Genomic DNA, 2,439 nt, shown 5'->3' with positions numbered 1-2,439 from the left:
TTTTTTTTTTCGTCTCCGCTGTTCTCGTTGTCTTAGCCCATGCGTTTTTTGTTGTTGTTTTTTGGGAGGATTCGAGCCCTCTCCCTTTCTCTCCATTTCCCCTACCTAGCTCATTTACATACACACACGCTCCCTCCCTCTCTCTCTCTCTCTCTCGATTGGCGGCGTCCTCATGGACGTCCGCAGCTAGTGTATGCACATTACAAGTGTCGCACCGCCGTGTCGAAAGGGCCGCTTTCGCCGAGCATCGACGGCGGCGCGCTGAGAAGCTGCGCCATTACTGCACGCTCCCGCGCGTCCTCGTCTTCGTTGTCGAAGCCGCAACTTTCGTCCGCATCGTCGCCGTCGTCGATGGAGGAATGCGGTTCCTGCCCTTGGATCGCCTTCAGCTCACCCAGCACCTTTTCCAACCGCCTCTGCTGCCCCACAAAGCGTGGGGTGACGCCAATAAAGTAGCGAATGCCGTCATGCTCGAGGCGGCGAATGACGTAGCGGTCCACGCGGACTGGTGACTTCGTGACGGGATCACGCACCCAATGCTCATCTGTTTCTGCGGCGTCGCGTGTCTGGATGGCTATCCCCTTGATCCACGAGAGGAGAACCTCCTCCACATTCGTCTGTCGGTATGCCATGCTGTCCTGTTGTTGCTGCATGTGCTGTGGCTCGGAGTTACTGCTGCGTCGCCGCCTGTCGTTGGGCGCAGGGCCCGCGTTATCACGGTCGTACATCACGTGCACCCAAAATGCACCCGGTGGCGCCTCCCCGGGATCCTGCAGGAGGACATTGCTAACGTGGTTGCTGGTGTAGTTCAACGGTGCGCTTGGCTGATCTGTGGAGCACGGGGACTCACTGATCGTGGAAATGCTCTGTCTGCTCGATTTTCTCTGTGTGAATAATTTATCAAACGACGGTGCTAGGGGCGTTGCGGGCGTGGTGCCGTTGGAGAGTCTACGCCGTTCGCGTTGCATGACCTCGCGTGCAGTGCTACAGCGCAGCACATCCCCCTGGTGCAGTCCCATAGAGGGTATGTCGTGCTCCAGAATGAAAACGTCGTTTAGTTGCACCGGCGCCGGTACCGGCATCCCACTGCGCAGCAAACCGCGGTAGTTCCACGAGCGTGGAAGCGGCAAGACGTTGCTGTCGACGGTGAGCGTGAGCTGCTGAGCGAGGATGAGGCACCCACGGCGGGCGTACGCCGCGCTGGCCCAAACGCAGAGCCGACCGTCCTCGACCCAAATGCGGAAGCGACCCCGCCGGCATGCGAGGAGGAGGGCCGACTTGGACGTCTGCTGTGATCCGTTTGGCTGCCCTGATGCAGGGCCTTCAGCGGAGTTGTCGAGCGCAGCCCACGCTGGCACCCGCACGTGGGCCATACTCGACAACGAAGAATGCTTCAGCGGCGTCGCCTGCACGTTCACGCCAGACATCATGAGGATCGGTAATGCGCCGTCGGGGTTTGTGTTCTGGCTGGGGTGGGAGCTTAGCCACTTGGTCTCGGTGGCCTCCGTAAAGAGCTGCTTCGAGGTGTCGGCGCTCGGCACATCCTCCTCAAACAGGAATAAGTCCCTGTCGTGCCTCCCCGCAGTCGCAGCAGAAGCAGAAGCGGAAGCAGGAACATCGCACCCCTCGACAGAGTCACCGCCGGAGAAGGAGCCGCTGCTGCCACAGCGGAGGCCACTGGGTGGAAGACGCGGCCCGCCCTTACGCGGCAGGCCGGCGTCAAGCAGAGTCTGCAGCCGTACCCGCATCTCCCGCACAAACTGAAGCATGGGAATGTTCGAGATAGGGGTGCGGAGCACGAATGGCACCATCGGAATGTACGGCGCCCGTATCCGTGCCTCCATACACTGCCGAACGTACATGTGCACCGCAAGCATCACAACGTTGCCGAGGATTTGATCTCCTACGTCCTTGTCGACGAACATGGTGGCCTTCAGCATGTGCTGCTCCACCGTCTCACCGTTGGCGGTGGCGGGGAGCGTAGCGGGGAAGAGGCCAAACATCCCCAGCACCTTCACCGTCGAGCCGAGGAAATCCACACCGTCCTCCGGCGGGAGCTGGTGGGGATCGAAGCGCGACACAATGGCGCATGGCACAGGTCGGAGGTAAAAAGCGGCCGGCGATGTCACATGTGTGCCGTCACGGTTGCGGTACGTGTGACGCTCCTTCCCCTGCATGTACACAATGGCATCTCGGTAGCCGGACACGTAAGCGCAGGGGTCAGCAACAAACGGAGGGCCGCTCATGTTTCGAGATGGTTGGGTCTGGTTTTGCTGCCACTGTTGCTGCTGCTGGTGCTTCAACTGTTCCATGTAGCGCTGCCGCAGTTCCTCGTCGGTTTCGCACATGCATAATTCTGTCTCTCTCACCAGACGATGATAAAGCCCCTCAATATTGTCGCTGAAGGACGTCTCAAAGAGGCCGTCCTTGTTGACACCG

General features: G+C 60.0%; 1 protein-coding gene across 1 annotated transcript; it reads right to left on the bottom strand.

Moving 5' to 3' along the window:
* Positions 1-200: 200 nt before the first annotated feature.
* On the bottom strand, positions 201-2,348 carry DQ04_11541000 (hypothetical protein; the record flags this gene model as incomplete). Its single annotated transcript, XM_009316546.1, has 1 exon — positions 201-2,348. The coding sequence occupies one exon, from the start codon at positions 2,346-2,348 to the stop codon at positions 201-203; it is 2,148 nt and encodes a 715-aa protein (XP_009314821.1).
* Positions 2,349-2,439: the final 91 nt, after the last annotated feature.

This window comes from Trypanosoma grayi (assembly GCF_000691245.1).
Source record: "Trypanosoma grayi strain ANR4 Tgr_1154_V1, whole genome shotgun sequence".
Taxonomy (NCBI): domain Eukaryota; phylum Euglenozoa; class Kinetoplastea; order Trypanosomatida; family Trypanosomatidae; genus Trypanosoma; species Trypanosoma grayi.
Note: the sequence above shows the minus strand (reverse complement) of the source record. Positions and strands in the feature narration are given on the sequence as shown.